The sequence below is a fragment of the Myxine glutinosa genome, chromosome 1 (genome assembly GCF_964187855.1).
Source record: "Myxine glutinosa chromosome 1, kmMyxGlut1.1, whole genome shotgun sequence".
Taxonomy (NCBI): domain Eukaryota; kingdom Metazoa; phylum Chordata; class Myxini; order Myxiniformes; family Myxinidae; genus Myxine; species Myxine glutinosa.
The window spans coordinates 164,410,829-164,430,902 of NC_136261.1; the positions used below are offsets into that span (position 1 = coordinate 164,410,829).

The 20,074-nt window shown below is 44.2% G+C and overlaps 1 protein-coding gene across 3 annotated transcripts in view; it reads right to left on the minus strand.

Annotated features, from left to right (window-relative positions):
* Positions 1 to 20,074, minus strand: part of LOC137430847 (inactive tyrosine-protein kinase transmembrane receptor ROR1) — a 290,148-nt gene that overhangs the window by 84,998 nt on the left and 185,076 nt on the right. For 2 of the 3 annotated variants that reach the window (XM_078779503.1, XM_078779501.1), the window contains exon 7: positions 9,656 to 9,901. In XM_078779503.1, the coding sequence (XP_078635629.1) occupies positions 9,656 to 9,901 (246 nt within the window). Of the gene's footprint in view, positions 1 to 9,647; positions 9,902 to 20,074 lie in introns of those variants that run through there. The other variant, XM_068121624.2, reaches the window with a different exon arrangement.

The following is a 20,074-nucleotide window of genomic DNA, read 5'->3' on the forward strand; positions in this document are numbered from 1 at the left end:
AATACCAACCGCTCGGTAAAATAACATCAAAACCACGTCTGTAACAATATATATATTTATATATATATTTATATATATATATATATATATGTATATATATAAATATATATATATATATATATATATATATATATATATATATATATATAAAACACAGTTTGTGTGTGTGTGTGTGTGTGTGTGTGTGTGTGTGTGTGTAATGTTACCGATAGACTCCTAAACGGAGAGGCTTACGTGCTTGATATTTGACATAGACATGGCCATTGAGCGTGGGACGAACATGGCCGAACTCAAAATATTTGACGATCCATATTTTTTATTCATATTTACCTCAGCGCATTTCAGCGCACAGAATCAACGGAATCAGAGCAGGTGGGCGCTGATTCGCTCAGAGCGATCACGTGATGACGCTATGACGCTATGAAACGCTATGACGCTATGACCGCTATGACAAAAAAAATCGCTATGAACGCTATGAACGCTATGACGCTATGAACGCTATGAAAAAAAAAATCGCTCGCTTTGCCAAGCGGCTCGCACCCCCCCCCCCCCCCCCCCCGTTCCCGTCCTCTCCCCCTCCCGGCAATACCGGGTACTTCTGCTAGTATATATATATATATATATATATATATATATATATATATATATATATATATATATATACATATATATATACATACATATATACATACATATATACATACATATACTTAGGCTAACATCCGGGGTCTGCCTAGAAGGCACGTAAGACATCGGCCATTATAAAAGCTCACAGTGTTAAGTGTGAGAAATTCTGAGGAGATTGCGCTTGGCTCAATAGCGCAGTGGGCTGTTGACGCGTAATCAATGGAGGTCCGTGGTTCGAGTCCCGTATTGAGTCAGAATTTTTCACACTTAGCCCCTCGCAGGAATTTGATTCCTGTTTATAAAATATAAAAATAAAAATAATATAATTTTTTTATACACAGTTGCTATGCAAAAGTATTAGGCCACCTTGAAAATAAACCTTTTTATTGTCACATTGACATATTTTGATAAACAAAAGGTGCTATAATGAACATATTTTATTAAAGAAACACGCATTAATTGTATTTTACAATTTTCACTCGTGAAATTTCAATATTTGGTGTGATCACCATTTTCCTGCAAAGCAGCAAATATCTATTTTGGATGTTTTCCTGCAATTTCTGGGGAAATTCCATTGGGAGGTTATTCTATGCATGCTACAATGTTTCCCATAATTTGTCTTTTTATTTTGGTCATTTTCAAATTTTTCTTCCTGTCCAAATAATCCTAAAGTCTGAGGCCAACACATTTTTTCACTAATGTTTAATTTCTCTCTTGCAGACAACATAAACACACACCAAGCCCAATATATCAAATTCGACGAGACTCAAACTAATAGTTTTACACCAAGAGTAAAAATTACCAGAGAGAAATAGCCCGCAAAACAGGTATTTCCAGATTGCCATTCAAGCAAGACAGAATCATAATGAGACTGGAGAAGTTGAAGATCGAAAACGGATTGAAAAGCCAAATAAACTAAGTAGAATAGATAAGCAATAGTTAAAAATAAGTTCATTGAGCAATATAAAACAATCAAGTGCTCAACTTCCACAAGAACTGACACAGACATCAGGGGCTCAAGTGAACTCTACGGTCAGAAGGGCTTTTATGAAACGTGGTTTGCATGTGCGAGTGGCTGTCAAAAAGCCCTTTCTGGTAACAAGCTTGTTTCTTGAAGGTAACAAAGCCAAGAGACTGAAAAATACCCAATAACATCAGAGTTAGGACGATAACGAGTAGAAAAAATTACTTTGGAGTGACGAGTTGATGTTTACGATTTTTGGAAAACAGATACACTGTATCAGGAGGGTTGGTGAGAGGTGCAGGGATATGTGTCCACAGCCGATTGTGAAGCATGGTGGAGGTTTTGTTGAGGTTTCAGGATGTATTTCTGCTGCTAGCATTGGTTATCTTCTATATCTTCTATATATATAAAATAAAGTTTTTGTTTGTTTGTTTGTTTGTATGTTTGTTTGTTTGTTTGTCTGCGCAAGCTAATCTCCTGAACGGTGAAAGATAGGAGGAAACCTCTAATACAAAAAATGTCTGGACGGGCCCCGGGAAGGTTTTAGGCTAGGTGGTGAGGCCGGTCGAGGCTCACCTCGGTCGGGCTGGCCCCATTTCGCAATTAAAGGCTGAGCTGAATTATAGTAGTCAATCTTCTACGGCCACGAGTAAAAGCTGAATTATAGTAGTAAATTCATTCAAAAAGACCTAAAGATGTCGGGACGGGCCCCGGGAAGGTTATAGGTGAGGTGGCGAGGCTGGTTGAGGCTGCCTCAGCCGGGCTGGGCCCATTTCGAAATTAAAAGCTGAGCTGAATTATAGTAGTCAATATTCTATGGCCGCGAGTAAAAGCTGAATTATAGTAGTAAATTCATGCAAAAAGAAACAAAAATGTCGGGACGGGCCCCGGGAAGGTTATAGGCTAGGTGGCGAGGCCAGTCGAGGCTGCATTGGCCGGGCTGGGCCCATTTCACAATTAAAAGCTGAGCTGAATTATAGTAGTCAATCTTCTATGGCTGTGAGTAAAAGCTGAATTATAGTAGTAAATTCATTCAAAAAGAACCAAAAATGTCGGGACGGGCCCCGGGAAGGTTATAGGCTAGGTGGTGAGGCCGGTTGAGGCTGCATCGGCCAGGCTGGGCCCATTTCGCAATTAAAAGCTGAGCTGAATTATAGTAGTCAATCTTATACAGCCGCGAGTAAAAGCTGAATTATAGTAGTAAATTCATTCAAAAAGAACCCGGGCAACGCCGGGTGCTTTCGGCTGGTCTATATATATAAAAAAGAAAGTTTTTGGTTATTTGTTTGTTTGTTTGTTTGTCTGCACAAGCTAATCTCCTGAACGGTGAAAGATAGGAGGAAACGTCTGACACAAAAAATGTCGGGACGGGCCCCGGGAAGGTTTTAGGCTCGGTGGCGAGGCCGGTCGAGGCCGCATCGGCCGGGCTGGGCCCATTTCTCAATTAAAAGCTGAGCTGAATTATAGTAGTCAATCTTCTACGGCCACGAGTAAATGCTGAATTTTAGTAGTAAATTCATTCAAAAAGAACCAAAAATGTCGGGACGGGCCCCGGGAAGGTTATAAGCTCAGTGGTGAGGCCGGTCGTGGCTGCCTCGGCCGAGCGGGGCCCTTCCTCTTCTTTCGTGTATCATCAGATGGCCAGCTCAGTGTCATGCAGCCATGCCCTCGTCTCTGGTCCTACGTCGAAGAGGCCAGCTTCTGAAGGTGGCCTGTATAGGGGGCAGGTGGTGATTGTGTGTTCGGCAGTCTGCTCAGGCTCGCCGCACTCGCACGCGGCACTGTCTGCCAGGCCCCACATCTTCAGCGATGATTTGAAGCGGCCGACCCCCATACGTAGACGGTTCAGCAAGGTCCATTGCAGACTTGGTAGGTCTTCTCCTACGACGCCACCTCCTGGGTCCCAGGTGTAGCGGTGGATGCAGGTGGGCCCGGCCGTTTCCCACACCTGCTTCCAAGATGCCGCCAGCCATGCGCTTCTAGACAGGTCCTCAGGGATAGAACTGAGCATCTCTTGTGCCGCCTTGTTGTAGGGATGGCGGGACTTGAGTCTGCTTGGAGGCGCCACTATCGTTGTGGTGTTGTGCAGGATGTGCCAGTCGTGTTTCTGGGCATTCCTTGCCAGGGCGAGGGTAGCAGCCTCCCGTCGGAGGCCGGCCGGGACGATTCCCGCTAGGACTGGCAGGTGGAATGCCGGGGTGGGCTTCAAGCAACCAGCTACAATGCGGAGGGCGTTGTTAATGGCAACATCAACCTTTCTCACGTGTGGGCTTCTGCTCCAGGCTGGGGCGCAGTATTCGGCTGCAGAGAAGACCAGGGCTTGCGTGGATATTTGTAGGGTCTTGGCAGAGGCACCCCAGGTCGTACCAGCGAGATGTCGGATAAGCGAGACCCTTGATGTCACCTTGGCCTTAACTTCTTCTAGGTGTTGCTTGAAGGACAGTATCTGATCTAGGCGTACACCGAGGTACTATGGGGCCTGCTGGAACTCCAGGCGTTTGTTGTTAACGAACACGTCCAGTTCCCTTTTTGCTTCTCTGTTGTTAAGACGGTATGCCGCTGACACTGTCTTATCAATGCTGAGCTGCAAACGCCACCTCCGGAGGTAGGCTACCAAGGTGCCCATGTCTTGGTTGATACCGTTTTCCATCACCTTCCATGTTGGTCGTTGCAGCATGATCCCAGGTCGTCCGCGTAACCGTACTTTCTGGATGTTGTATCCGGCAGGTCGTATGTGAAACAGCATCGGCGAGAGAACAGAACCCTGCAGGACACCATTCCTCAGTCTTCTGAGCCTGCTGCGTGGGCCGTCACTGGTCTGTAGGACGAAGCTGCGGTTTGACAGCATCTCCATGATGAAGTTGACCATATGCCGGTCCGGGATTGTCCTCAGCAACTTCAGGTGGAGTCCACGGTGCCAAACGGTGTCGTATGCAGCAGTCAGGTCCAGGAACACTACGCCAGCTTTCTCATTGTCCTGGAAGCTGTCTTCAATATCTTGTGTGAGTAATGTTACCTGGTCCACTGTTGACCTGCCACGATGGAAACCGGCTTGTTCCCGCGGGAGCTGTGGGTCCACCACTGGGTCGATGCGGCTGTGGATCATCCTCTCCAGAATCTTAAATGGGATGCAGAGCAACGAGATCGGTCTGTCGGACTTGGGATCTTCTGCAGGTTTGTTCGGCTTCGGCAGGGCTATGACGGAAGCACGGCGCCAGGTCTTTGGGAGCTTGGACCTCCGGAGGCACGACGAGAAGAACGAACACAGCCAACCAGATGTTGTTGTGCTCTGGTGGATGACGAACTCCGGATGGATGTTGTCACGGCCTGGTGACTTACCCGGCTTGAGTTTGCTCATGGCCGCGCTGAGTTCGGCTGCTGTGAAGTCTCCAGAGAGATTGGCATCCACGCTGGCTGCCCTGGAGAGAGAAGACACCTCACGCAACTTCCGGCGGGCAAAGTTTTTGTCTGCATCCGGGAAGCGACCGTTCTTCAGGAGCTGGGACGCAATGCCGTCTGCTGTCACCGGGCACCTGAATGGCATTGTATTTCTGCCTGTCAGCTGGTTGATGGTCTGCCATGCCTTGCGACTAGAGTGGGTAAAATCGATTGACTCAACTATTTCAGTCCATCTGGTCCTACGGGTGGTGTCCAGCTTCTGGAGTAGTGCTGTTGCAGTCACGTCCACTACTTCCCTGGAGCTAGCCTGCTGATGGTCATGCAGGAGATGGCTGCACTCCTCGTCCCAACCCGGGATGTAGTTCTTATTAAAGCCACGCGGGATGTTTTTCTTTGCTGCACCTAGGAGAACCTTACAATAGGCTGCGTATGCGGCGTCCACATCAACAGCTTTTGGGTTCTGGAGACCGGCTGTTCTTCTTCCGTCTCTGCAGCAAACGACTGCCAGTTAGACTTCCGGAAGTTCCATCTCTTGACAGGTCTGCCCGCTACCGACTGCACCAGTGATGGCACTTTGATAATGGACGGTCGGTGGTGTGAGCGGGGGAACCTGTCAATGACGCGTCTCTCAGGCTTCGGGTCATTGGTGCGGCACACGGCAAAGGCCAGGTCCGGATTGGTGTAGGTGTTCCAGTGCGCAGAGAAGAAGCTTGGAGGCTCTTGTGGGTCGAACAGCAGCAGTGCATCGGTGTTGGAGGCCCAGTCGCTCAGCATCATTCCGTCTGGTGTTGTGTAGTTGTAACCCCAGTCTGTGTGTTGACAGTTGAAGTCACCTGCATAGATGGCGGGTGCAGTAACGGTCGGGAGTGATAATGCCATCAGCGCTGATGGAGGAGGCTTATACACGTTGACGACCGATGTTTCCTGGATTTTGGTGACCAGCCACTCGATGTTGGAGCCTGGTGGAGATTGGCTAATGGCTGTCCAGCTTATTTCAGTCCTGATGAAGGTTGCCATTCCATGCTGTTTACTGTGGATGGACCCAGCGAGAAGGAACCCAGGCAGCTTGAGGTTGTCGTCAGCTGCACAGTGTGTCTCTTGTAGGAGAACGACTGCTGCCTTGTTGAAGTCGGCGAGGTGTCGTATGACTTCGAGCTTGGCAGTGGTGAGGCCCTCGACATTGAGTTGGAGCACTGACAGGCCTTGGTTTTCGACGGTCGGAATGGCATGCTCAGAATTGCAAACAATTTTCAAATCACTTATTTAATTAGTTGAGCTGTACCAACGGTGCTGGAGCTGGGCCCATTTCACAATTAAAAGCTAAGCTGAATTATAGTAGTCAATCTTCTACAGCCGCGAGTAAAAGCTGAATTATAGTCGTAAATTCATTCAAAAATAACCCGGGCAATGCCGGGTACTTTCGGCTAGTTTGTTAATAATTGCAGGAACAATGAATGCGAACAAGTACAAGCAGTTTCTAATCCACCATGGTATTCCACCTGGATGGAGGATAAAATTGGCGACAACTTTGCTTCCGAGCGTGACAACGGCCCCATCACACTTGTAACGTGCTCCTCCCCGACCCCCTGGCCACGGTGTACCTCCGAGCCCCGAGAGGAGTCACGGCAGAAAAATGTGTTATTCTGTATGTCAAAGATCAATGGTGAAGTGACACCAATTGTTACTCACAAACAAATATTGTATTAAGATCACACAAGAATAACCAAACAACAATAATATGAATCAAAAGTTAAAGTACAGTCAATATTCTATGATGGTACTATCAGTGTTATAATATATAACTCACTGTGCTCCAAGTGAGTGAAACCAGAACATCCCCAATGTCTCTTATTCCTGGCTTCAAGCCACAGATGATTCGCTCCAGCGATCGCTAGAACGAGGTCCAATCGAAACCAAAATCCCGTGCGGATGGCAAGAACAGTCACCCAGCCGAAGCTGTACAAAGGCGCCTTCAAGGCGATTGGGAAATCCAAAGGCACCCTACAGGCGACTGAGAGATCACACCCTCGGGTATGGACGAATTAGCCTTCAAAAAGCCACGTCACACACACGCCCCAGATCGACGTCTGAAGGCGGTGAAAATTTTCGAAAAGAAACGAAACCGCGAGCGAAGCACAAGTCCTGTGCGAGTCAAAATGGCCGACGGCCCAGTCTCGTGGCGCACCAGCACGGCGATGATTCTCTCCTGAATCGATAGCAAAACCTGACACGCAGGTTAATCGGTCACAGCGATGACAACTCAGACAATGACAACTCCTTTCCCGGAAACCCGAAAGTTCGCTAGTGACTCTTGCTCGCCAACGTTCGCTTCAGAACCCGGAGCAACTCGGCTTTCTTGTCTGACCTCTCTCACTTCGCCCTCTTTCTTCTCCTTCCGCTTCATCGACATCCGGTTCCTGTTTCATTTTAAAACATTCCTTTTACCTTTTGACAATAATAATTGCTATTTCCCTCAAACAACAATAATAATAATACATGGATCCAGAAATGTCTCAAGTGGATGAAAGCCACCACAACGGAAGTGATGAATCCGTAACACACTGCACACATGGAAACATACTTACCAGAGGTATGAACTCTACAACTATTAGGATGGCCTGCCCAAAGTCATGTCCTTGATACTGTCACGTACGATGGTCCGTTAACACAGACCGACTGAGCCGAAGGCCAAAACAATCTTTTAATTCACTGTGTTCTTCACTCATTGATCTCTATATTATGTTCCCCAAAGATCACCCAAATTAAAATAGAACCTGGCGGTGAAATGCGCGGGAGGCAAAAAGGTTGGAAGACGCTTCTTATCATTAAAATGGTTTATTTAAAAAATAATACAGGGGAAGAGGGTAGACTAGATTCCATAAATAGGACAGAATGAACTAGGTAGTCGACATGCACAAATAGGGATGATGGTGCACGCACAAATAGGGATGATGGTGCAAGCACAAATAGGGATGATGGTGCACGCACAAATAGGGATGATGGTGCACGCACAAATAAGGAAGATGGTGCATGCACAAATAGGGATGATGGTGCACACACAAATAGGGATGATGGTGCAAGCACAAATAGGGATGATGGTGCACGCACAAATAGGGATGATTGTGCACGCTCAAATAGGGATGATTGTGCACGCACAAATAGGGATGATTGTGCACGCACAAATAGGGATGATGGTGCACGCTCAAATAGGGATGATTGTGCACGCACAAATAGGGATGATTGTGCACGCTCAAATAGGGATGATGGTGCACGCTCAAATAGGGATGATGGTGCACACACAAATAGGGATGATGGTGCACACACAAATAGGGATGATGGTGTTCAAATTCGGTTCTGTAGTTTGGAAAAAACGGTAGTTGCTTACTTTCACATTTGGGTACTGCATTTCTGCCTCTGATTAGGCCATTGGAAGTGGTTTTCACTAAAACACTTTCTGTGTCTGAAAACTCATGCAAACATGTTTAAGAGCAATTTTGAATGAACAAACTTAAGGTATTCGATAAGCATTTTGGCTTTTAGGAGGAGCACCTCGTGATTTTGTACCTGATTAGCCACAAGCCGTCCGGCTCAGTTCGAATTAGCTTTGTTCGATGATAAAGCCTTTAAACACACCACTTTAAAAATCGAATAAAACATCTAATCTTCTCCAAATATTTTGAATATGAGCCTGGAGAGGTGCAAACGACTGCAAAAAAACACCATCACCAACATCACCACTGAGAGACAATAATTGGTACAAAGGTACCTCTGGAAATATCCACCATTTTATTTGTTTGTTATTTTTAGCCCTGATTTTTTCTGGATAATGGGTTTTCCGTTATTTAGATGTCTGGATAAAGCAGGTCCTACTCTTTTTGAAAAAAGAGTGAAATGCCCAAATGTGCACGAAATAGGCTTTGATTATAGGCCATCATTATATGTGGTACAGTTTAAATATTTCACTGTCCGTTAATGGCAATAAATATATTTTTTAAACTGCTAAAAAAGAAAATGGACTTTGAAAAGTGATTAAAGGTCATGGAAATACTTATACCAACACCACATGCAAATGAAAGGCAATATATGTGTACATGCACACACTAAAGGTGTGTGCATGCCACACACAGACACACACATATACACACACACTAGATAAAACGTTAAACTTCTTTGCTTTGGGGAAAGCGAGGCTTGCTCAGAATTGGAAACTATTTTCAAATCACTTATTTGCGCTTAATTAGTTGCGCTGTACCAACGGTGCTGCGTCTTCTGCAGGAGCCAAACGCTTGTAAGCTTGTTGAGCTGGAATGAAATTATTAAAGGCCAACAGTGTGTATTCCCAGGCTCAGTATATCATAAAATTGTCAAAACAATTTGACAAAGTTCGAAATTTGGCACAAAATTCAACTCTTGTGATATTTCTAGTACAGTATATGCCACAGGCTTTGGGCAAGTGTGCTCTGAAATGGACAAATATGGCCAAGCTATGAAAGCACATTATGCTGCTTTAATCAATCACAAGCTCAACATGCGTGTTTTAGCTTTAAAATTATCCTTAATATGTATGGCAATGCCTTCAACTGCAGGGCCAAAGCTTTGGACTCATTTTTCAAGTTACTCTGTGGATTAATTAATCTTTAATAAGTGAGAAATCACACTACTCACTGCATAGACCGATGTCACACAATTCTGCACGCACCCCCTCGTCTAGTGTGAAGCACCACGGAGCTTCACGCTCGCCACCTGGGTTACGGCAGAATGAGTGCCCACCAGCAAGTTCTGCATATTGGCGTGCATTCAGCCCGTGTGAGTGAGGGTATTGGGAGCTCCAAGGCTGGCACTGGCGCCCAGATTTGGTCTTGCTCACTGTGCCGCGGTAGTCCACACCGCTTTCGTTGTAGCATTTGTGATCTGTGGACATTTGGGTAGTGGGTAGTACATATATGATTATATCATTGTCCTCGAGAGGATTTATTCAATCCATGACATAAATGCTCCCTCCTCTGACCCCTGCACCACAAATAATCTTATTAAAGCTTGGAAGCATGAACAAGATAATTTCAGGATTTTTTTCAAGATTGATTTTCAAATCTTTTTAAGACTACCATTTCAAGATTGCTAAAGCCTGTTAAATTTTTTTTGGGGGAAACAGCTAAACCTGAAAGGTTTATATCTAAAAGCAACAAAGTGTATTTTCTTTTCTTTTCTTCAGTCACTCACATTCATGGTATGAATTTTACTGATGAATAGTCAATCTATTGATCTGCCCTTAATGCACCAATGTGTTTATAATTACTAAAAGACCATATCAGTGTTTAATCATCGAGTATTGTTTTTTTCTCAACAAAATATACCAATTAATTCAGCATATAGAAATGGTATATCCATCTCAGGCTGAATGGGCAACCCTCTTCTGGGCAATTGGAGTAATGACAAATATTTATACTGGAGATAATATATCACAAACAGAACCTGTATCATTTATCAGCGACTTCTGCAGCTCAACGTACAAGGAGCCTCACTACATGCGGAACGGTAGAATACTAGAAAGCAAAATCATGTGGACCATGAGAAGAGGAGCATCCGGTGGAGAAAGTGAACCACCTAGTGTCTGGCCTCATGGAAGTTTAAGCATTCATTCAGTAGGAAAGACCCGAGAAACCCAGTATTCATGAAAATATTTGTCAAATCAGAATTCAATGTGTTGGTGATGCCAGCGTTGTTACCAGACAAAATAATTCATTTACATCGTGGTCCTTTTACATATATCAATACAATATAAATGTCATCAATAACACAAAAAGCAGTGAGAGAATAAAAAAAACATCATAAGCTAGAAGAGCACTCGTAGAACGCATAGTCTCATCTCGCACGTTCATTCTGAATAAAATTACCATCATTAACTGAACACGCTACTATGATGGCCCACTGCTATTTTGGCCCATATACACGTATCGTCCATGCACCCTGTTATGTCACATAGTTCCTTGGTATGGGTTGTGTAAATCATAAATTTAATTCTTCCCTCACATCAGATCATAGAGCAAATATATGAAGTGTCAGATTTTTCAGAAAAGATTTCAATTCAACAAATGATGGCTGGAATACCACTTCACTGATCATGTCATCATTACCACCTTATATACCCCATGGGGTGTTGATGGCATATGCTGTTTCAATTTTTTTGAGTGTTTTTGGAGAAAATGATATCCAATTTTTTTCCTTGAATGCAATATGACTGCCATACCACGTGACATATGACATCATAAATTTAATTATTCACTCACATCGGGTCACAGATCAGATATATGAAATTTCAGATTTTTGGAATATGGATTTCAATTCAACCAATTATGGATTATAAAGCACTTCTCCGATGACATCATTGTTATCACCATATACACCCCGTGGGAAATTGATGGGCTAGTTTCAATTTTTTTCATTGAGCGGTTTCACAGAAAATGATGTCAATTTTCTCCTTTAATCCCATATGGCTGCCATACCATGTGACATATGATGTCAGAGTTAGCAATAACATTTTCCCCACTGGGAGTCCCTCCGATGTTTAAAGTTTCACATCAATCAGACAAGCGGTTGCAGAGAAAAAGATTTTTAAAGCAAACATATATGGACACTGACACACAGACAGGGACATTGCAATAGTCTCGCATTATCTCATTGCAATATTACATCATTGCAATAGCTCAGGGGCACCGCAAGATTCATTACATCTACTGTGCATGCATATTGTAATTTAAAAATTACCATGACTGAAATTCAAAGAAAGGAGCTGAAAAATACTAACACTGAACAAATTTTCGATCAATCTTTGTAAAAAGCACCCCCCACTTCTACTTTCCAATAATAATAATAATAACAACAATCTTCATCATCATCCGATTCGGGGAAGAAGGTGATCCTGTAATACCCCAGTCTTTCCATTGTTGTAATACTGAACTTTAGTTTGTTCAATGCTTGAGAAGAGCAGACTTATGGAAGGTGGACTTATGGAAGGCCTCTGCTTTCTCATTGTTGTTGGCATACGGTATCGGAAAAACCTCTTAGGGTCTATCAAAGTTAAGGTTATGCACCAGGGATTCCTCATACTCTTCCTCAAAGTTATGTGTAGCATTTCGATGTTCATCTTTCACTTTTACGTATTATCATAGTCATAATCACTTTCATAAACTGTGTATTTACTCCAACTCCAACATTGAGATCTCGCGAGATCTTGGAGACGGCGGCAGGGATTTTCGAAGCTCCACACGGTCTCCACGTTTTTCGAAGTTAAGTCTGTTCACAATTGTATTTTGTCGAAACTGTATTTATCTTTCGGTGTGTGAAGTTATTGTGTGCAACTTTGGTTGTTTCTCGGTGTTTATCTTTCATAAATTGATCGTCTGTTTGCCGTGTCGCGAGCAAGGCCTTGTACAGTGTGCACTGTACAACCTTGAGGCTTTGTTTTTCTCTCAGTGGTCCGTCGTTTGTGATCCAATAACTTTCGTTCTCTGTATTCCCAGTCTTTTCACCCATAGCCTACTTCCTTGTGTAAATCTCAACTCAAAAAAAAAAAAAACATTTCCTTCTCTGTTCTCATTCGTTTATTCATTCTTATTCGTTCGTTCGTTCTTCGACCACGTGTTTCTCCCCCATTTCCCCAGATAGTTTTCACTCATTAACCTTCAATGTTTACACTTTCCCCTCAAGTTATGTATTCCGTCATATTTTATAACACCTTTTTCTTCTTCTTCTTTAAAAGGCTGCTTTCGACTTGCTCACCAAATCAATTCATCCCAAAAAAAATATCCATCTCCTATAGTGCCTTTGTTCTACATTCCCTAAACTCTCCTGCACTCCGTCCTCCATCCAGCGTCCTTAAACATATTTTTAACTCGAAGGTCACAAGAAACTCATTTTGCAATAAATGTTCGTTTCCCATAAATCGTACACTTTCAAAAATCCAATCTCACCCCTCCCCTCCAAATCTTCCCCATAACCCCTCCCCTCCAAATCTTCCCCATCACCCCTCCCCTCCAAATCTTCCCCATCACCCATCCCTTTCAAATCTCCCCCCTTGCCCCCTCCCTCCTAAACTACCCCCTCACCCCTCCCCGCCAAGACGCCCCCTCGCCCCTCCCCTCCTAGAATCCTGCCTCACCCCTCCCCTCCAAATCTCCCCCATATCCCATCCCTTTCAAATCCCTCCCCTTGTCCCTTCCCTCCCAAACTCCCCCCTCACCACTCCCCTTCAAATCTCCCCACCCTCATTGCTTCTCAATTTCCCCCCGCTCACTCCCCCTCCTCAAAGCGTCCTCCCTGCTTCTTCCCCCTTCAAACTCTCACCTCCATCTCCCCCAACCTTCTGCCTCGCTCTTCCCCCTCCTCAAATAACACCTCATTGTGGCTCACCCAATCACCATCAAACCTTTTGTCCGCCCCATCCTTCCCTTTCTCCGAGCTATTCTGAAATCTCTGACACACCTTCAACAGCTCTCCCTACCTCTTCCACCTCTTCCACATCTTACCCTACCCCTCCTCCCCCCTGTTCTGTATCTGATGCTCCCCCTTCCTCTTCATTAACGGTATGGACCTCAAACATCCGGGGCCTTCGTTCAAACTTAACCGATCTCTCCATACAGGTTGCTTCTGTCAAACCAGACGTGATCTGCTTAACAGAAACTTTCCTCCTTTATGATGTCTCTGATTCCATAGTATCTCTCCCGGGCTACTCCCTCCTCCGGTATGATAGACCTGAGCCTCGTCCTGGAGGCGGGGTTGCTATCTTTATCAAAAACTCTCTTCCTCACTCGCCCTGCACTGCACTCTCTCCACCTCACCCCCAGGAATACCTCTGGCTACGGCTTCCCCTTCGCTCCCACCTCTTGTTCATATGTGTGTTGTACCGTCCACCAAACAGTGATGACTCCATCTACATCTCGCTGTCTGATGATATGGACCAACTTCTATCTACTCATCCCAACTCTCTCTTCCTCATATGTGGTGATTTCAACTGTCATCATGCCAGTTGGCTGGGTGTGGGTACCTCTCTCACCAGCCATGGCTCCTCAGCAAAGGACTTCTGCGACTCACTGGGACTGACACAATCTGTCAATTTCCCGACCCGGATCTCAGTCAACGGAACATCTTCTCTTCTGGACTTGGTTATGACTAACTTCCCTGAAAATGTCTGCTGCTCTTCTTCTGCTCCGATCGGAACATCTGATCATGTCCTTGTTAAAGTGGACATCTCTCTGACCATCCTCAGGGAGCCTGCTCAGCGTCGACGAGTCTGGCATTTCACTCAGGCCAACTGGCACGGTCTTCAAGCAGCCATCAATCATCTGGACTGGTCTCCCATCTCTACCACCTCTGACATCAACTCATCCTGGGAATTCTTCCAAAGTAAATTGCTCTCTCTCATGCACAGATTTATCCCATCTCGTCTTCAGTTGTCATACCCTTCCTCCCGTCCATGGTACACGGAATCTTGTGGTGAGGCTGTTGCCCAGAAACAACTTGCCTTCGTCTCCTGGAAAGCAAATCCAACGGAAGGAAATCTCATTTCCTTTCACAAAGCCCGAAACAAGTGTGTGTCCACCCTCAGGAGAGCCAGGAAACAATATCTCTCCGTTCTCAAGACCGAACTCTCTTATCTGTCTCCCTCTTCCAAATCCTGGTGGCGTCTGGTCAAATCCGTTTCTGGTGTTTGTTCCCCCTCCATCCCCTCCCTTACCTCAAACGGCTACACAGCTGACTCCGCACGTGAAAAAGCTGAATGCCTCAACTCTGTGTTTGCCTCTAAATCTTGTGTCCCAAACCCATCCCTCTCTGTACCCACCATACCCAGTCGTACCCTGCTGCTCCTGGACTCCGTGTCCTTTCCTCCTGACAAGGTGGAAAAGTTTCTGTCAACCCTCGACTCTGATTCTGCAACTGGACCCGACGGCATCAGCCCACGGGTCCTAAAATCCTGCCCTGCTGCTCTATCTCACCCTCTCTCTGTTCTCTTCACCCTCTCTTTTGCTCAAGGTCAACTGCCATCTGCTTGGAAATCAGCCAACATCACCGCTTTGCACAAAAAAGGTGCAAAAACAGATCCTAGCAACTACAGACCAATCAGCCTTCTCCCAATTATCAGCAAAGTCATGGAATCCATCATTGCTTCTGATATGAAATCTTTCCTCTTCTCCAATGGCTTGATCTCTGATCATCAATTTGGTTTCAGACCAGGTCACTCTACTCTGGACATGCTGCTTCTGCTGTCTCAACAATGGATGGAGGTCCTCAATGCCAAACAGGAAATTAGAGCTGTCTCCCTCGACATATCACGTGCCTTCGACACGGTCTGGCACCCCGCTCTGCTCACCAAACTCTCCTCTTTTGGTATCCATGGAAATCTCCACGCATGGCTGGCGGACTTCCTCTCTAGTCGTCGTCAACGTGTGGCCCTGAATGGGTTTCTCTCATCTCCTCTTCCTGTTCAGGCTGGAGTTCCCCAAGGCAGTGTTCTGGGCCCCGTGCTTTTTCTGGTCTTCATCAATGATCTCTCTGACTCTCTCGAAAATCCTCTCTATCTCTTTGCTGATGACTCCACTCTCTGCCGCTCCATTCCTCTTCCCTCAGATCGGCAGTCTGCTGCCTCCTCACTCTCTGAAGACCTGGACAAAATCACAGACTGGTCAAACAAGTGGAACATGTCTTTCAATCCTGACAAATCTCACACTCTTACTATGTCTCTCCGAAAAGATCGACTGGACAACCCTCCCATCTACTTTCTCAACAATCCTCTCCAAGAAGTTCTGTCGCTCAAGATTTTGGGTCTCACTATCTGCCATGATCTTTCTTGGGAAAACCACATTTCCAAGCTGGCCTCCAAAGCCAGTCGCCGACTGGGCATCCTCCGTCGTGCGAAGTCCTTCCTCGGCACACCTGAGCTCCTCACCACATACAAGGCTTTCATCCGCAGCTCAATGGAATACTGTTCTCCCCTATGGGCCGGTGCTCCTGCCTCACACCTAGCTCGGCTTCACGCTGTTGAAACCAAAGCTTTCAGAATTATTGGAATCTCCCGCGATGAAGCTATCTCTGAGGGCCTTTCACTCACTCACCGCAGGCAGGTAGGTGGTTTTTCTGTCTTCTACCGACTCCTCTCCGGCCTTGCACCCCCAGCTCTCTCTGTGCTCTGTCCCCCAAATATTCCTACAGGTCGCACAAGATCTGCCAGCAACCCTCTGATGGTTAAACTGCCGAAATCTCGGCTCTCCGCTCACCTTCACTCTTTCATTCCTCTTTTCTCCCGCCTCTGGAACAAACTCCCTCACTCCCTTCAATCCCACTCCTCCCTCCAGGTCTTTAAAACAGCTGTTCACCACCATCTCTTATCTTCCCCCATCCAAAACCTTGATCTTTTCTACCCCCGCTAATTCACCCCAGATCCACCTTGTTTGAAATTCCAACTTCTTTCCTGGAAGTCCTGGCAGTGTCCATATGTTTTATACCTCTCCCACTGCCCCCTTCCCACGCCCCCCCCCCCCCAAAGCCCTCGCCCTCTCTCAGATCTCTCGATGTCTCCATGTCTCTCGGTCCCTGCTCTCAAATGTTGTGTTTGTGTCCTTCCCCCTCTCTCCCCATCTTGTCTACCGCTCCCTATGTTATATGTTTTATGTGTCGGTTTGTCTTTCTGTGTGATTAATGTTCGCTCTTTCACGAGCCTCGATATTGTATACAAAAAAAAAAAAAAAAAAAAAAAAAAAAAACAACAACATCGTTGCTTCCTCTTCTGGAGCTTCTCTTGTCATGTATATGCTCTTGCGGTTCCTTCTATTGCTCTTAAACTTCGGTATGTACTTATCCAGTTTGCTCATCATATCAGTACTAAATGCTTTCCATGCTTGGAAGCAGTTCATGTTTTTCTCTTTCTTCTTCCAACTGATGTCAGATAATTCTCTTTTCATTGCATCAGAGTGCTCTTTATGATAATTAATGTCTCCAGCTTCACAGTGAGTTCCAGTTACTTGTCCAGGTTAAGTCTGAATACTTGACAGCAATGATCACTGTGCCCAATGGAAGTTTGTGCACTATGGACTCTATCATATCCTCTTTGTCACTGATGAGGACATCCAGAACATTGGAGCTCTGACCTTGTCCTTGTCTTGTCTGTTCCATAACATGCTGCTGAAGGTTATTGTGCTGAATGGGGTCTACAAATTGATGTATTGACTGACAATTTGCAGCATGGACATACATTGATTGCCAGTCTATTTCTGGATCGTTAAAATCTCCCATAACAATAATTTTGTTTCCCCTTCGTGTACATGTCAGATCCAATAACTGACCACGTTTTTCTGAATTTTCTTCTGAACTTAACGGGGTCCGATAACAACAATCGATAAACAACTGCTCATTTCCATGAAGATGCACAGAGCACCACACTGATTCTGCAAATGAATACACAAGTTCCACTTCAGCAGCTTGTGGTGTTTTCTTTATATATATATACATATATATACACACATATATATATATATATATATATATATATATATATATATATAAATATATATATATATATATATATATATATATATATAAATATATAAATATATATATATATATATATATATATATATATATATATATATATATATATATATATATATATACAAATATATATATATGTATATATATATATATACAGACTTGGCATTTAATATGGAATATTTTTTTGTGGGGGTGAACTTACTTTTCAAGATGTCTTAGAACCAAAAGTTCATTGGAATTATGTTGAAATTATTCTAGATTTTGTTAATGTGACCTTGAAAAGAAACAAAAACCACATTTGACATTTCGAAACAAATAAATTGATTCTTGAAAGTGATGTTAACTGATATCGAACTCAATTCATGGACAGTACTGTGTTAAACTTCTGTACGTTTTCCAGAAGTATCTCTTTATTTTGCACATTAGCCAAAAAATTTTTTAACAAAAACAAAAGTTAAATACGACTGGGATTACGGACAGTAAAATTACAGTTCAGTACTTCGTGTAACCCCCATGAGCATTCAGGAGAGCACGTACACGTTGAGGCATGCTGTTCACGAGATTTGCCAAGGTTTGACAGGAATCGCTTGCCATGCAGTGACAATAGCCTGCTGCAATTCACGCACAGAGTCGGCTGCTGGTCCAAGTGGTCGATTTGACGCGTTAATTCTGCCCACAAGTTCTCTATCGGATTCATATCCGGGGACATGGCAGGCCACTCCATATGCTCTACACCACGGTCAGCAAGAAAGTGTTGGATCATGCGAGCATGATGAGGCCGTGCATTGTCATCTTGGAAGAGAACGTTTCCTCGAAAGGCTGCATGAGCAAATGGAAGCAATGTTTCTTCCAGAATGGCCCTGTACTTGAACTGGTTCAGGTTTCCATTCAGAACGACCAGGTCAGTTTTGCCCCCTGCATGAAAAGCAGCCCAAACGGTCACCCCACACACCCCCAGCTTGGACTCTTGGCACTTATACAATCTTTGTTGTAGGCTTCATGCACTTGTCTGCGCACTCGGACGCGGTCATCTTGATGATAGACCAGAAATCTAGACTCGTCACTGAAGATCACGTGATTCCAGTGTCCTGGCTGCCTTTGACGGTGCTCTCTGGCCCACTGCAATCGGTGCTGGCGGTGTTGTCTGGTCAGTGCGTGGCTTTCTCAGGGGACGCCTGGCACGATAGCCTGCTTGAACCAGTCGTTGGTTGACTAGCCTTCTGAGATACAGGCACATTTGTCAGTTGCTGCCACTCAGCCCTAAGCCGATTAGCTGACTTGGTACGGCCATTGCGGACTAACCAGTGCAGCTGGCGATCATCCCTCCTTGTGGTTCTGCGGGGACGTCCTGGCCTCGGTATTGGAGTAGGGACACCCCTCTGAGCATTTCGTTTCAGGATCTTTGACACCTGACCTTGAGTGATGCCATACTGCCGAGCAATAGCACGCTCTTTCATGCTGTAATTTCGTAAAGCCACCACTCCATGACAAACTGTATTGTCGAGTTGACGGACCATCTCCAGAGGAAGTGGCAATAACTTTTGGAGACGTTGCAGCAGTTGTTTTCCACTAATACAGAATGCAACAACCCTTGTATACCCGACTGTGAAGCCAATCGTCAAATGCACCTGTCCGTACATTTTGCCATGCCACCTGTGATATAATCCTGTTGTTGACTTCTTGCTGCGACAGACAATCAGTGACATGGTTCTTTTAACAAATAAATCACCAAAGTGTAAAAGAAACTCACCAGATTGATATACTGAGTTAAGAAAGTAAACCCAAGTCAAGAAAAAAAATATATTCCATATTAAATGCCAAGTCTGTATATATATGTATATATATATATATATATATATATATATATATATATATATATATATATATATACATATATATATATATATATATATATAATATATATATATATATGTATATGTATATGTATATATATATATATATATATATATATATATATATATATATATATATATATATATATATATATATATATATATATATATGTGTGTTGGTGCAACACTCCACCGATCTGGGCTATATGACAGAGTGGCCAGATGGAAGCCAAACAGTTCAATCTTGGTTTCATCAGACCACAGAATCATGTCAATCTATTGATCTGTCCTTAATGCACCAATGTGTTTATAATTACTAAAAGACCATATCATTGTTTAATCATCGAGTATTGTTTTTTTCTCAACAAAATATACCAATTAATTCAGCATATAGAAATGGTATATCCATCTCAGGCTGAATGGGCAACCCTCTTCTGGGCAATTGGAGTAATGACAAATATTTATACTGGAGATAAATCACAAACCATAGACTGATAGGACCATAGACTCCACAATGAAGTGGAGTCTATGGTCCTATCACTTTCTTATCACAGACAGGTGGGTGGTCTCTCTGTCTTAACCGTCACCTTTCTGGTCTTGTACCGTTTGTTCTTTGCATGCCCTGACACCTCTCCTGATCTTTTCTACCTCCATTAGCACCTATCACTTAATAAGCTCTAAAACCTCTTCA